Raw genomic sequence first — 677 nt, forward strand, 5'->3', positions numbered from 1 at the left:
TTTTTAAATTTTTTTCTTCGTTCTCTTTCTTCATCAAATTATATAATATAATGATATGAGTAAAATTTGTAAAATCTTTTTTATTATCGATTTAATGATAAAATTATCCGTTTATAGTATAGTTCTTAATTTTATGCTTAAGTTTTGAAATTTTTAATTATTTGTTTATTATATATATATATATATTGATATTGATATACCGGAATTTTATTATTCGTTTTTGATTGTAGGCCAAAGATTTAGCCGTTGATCATGTATCGGATGAAAGAATTTCAATCAATATCTCTGGTCGACGATTTGAAACATGGCGAAATACATTGGAGAAATTTCCGGAAACATTACTTGGTTCAAATGAAAAAGAATTTTTTTACGATGAAGAAACATCGGAGTATTTTTTTGATCGTGATCCAGATATTTTCCGGCATATTCTTACTTTCTATCGAACCGGCAAACTTCATGTTAATTTTTACGTTTTTTTTTCTCCCCTCTTACTCTCTCTCTTCTTATTCTTTCTTTTTTTTTTTGTTAAATGTTATTTATTTTGAAAAATTTTCAAGTTAGGAGTTTTTTGGTTTTATTTGGGTAATAACTTATTATTATTATTATTATTATTATTATTATTATTATTATTATTATTATTATTATTATTATTATTATTATTATTATTATTATTATTA

General features: G+C 22.0%; 1 protein-coding gene across 1 annotated transcript; it reads left to right on the forward strand.

The window, feature by feature from the left end:
• Nucleotides 1-230: 230 nt before the first annotated feature.
• On the forward strand, nt 231-458 carry LOAG_16219 (Kv4.2 voltage-gated potassium channel; the record flags this gene model as incomplete). The annotated part of the gene is made up of 1 exon (XM_003151707.2): nt 231-458. A coding segment is annotated over one exon (228 nt), but the record flags the coding sequence as incomplete, so codon positions are not given.
• Nucleotides 459-677: the final 219 nt, after the last annotated feature.

The sequence above is a fragment of the Loa loa genome (genome assembly GCF_000183805.2).
Source record: "Loa loa unplaced genomic scaffold supercont3.4840, whole genome shotgun sequence".
Lineage (NCBI taxonomy): Eukaryota > Metazoa > Nematoda > Chromadorea > Rhabditida > Onchocercidae > Loa > Loa loa.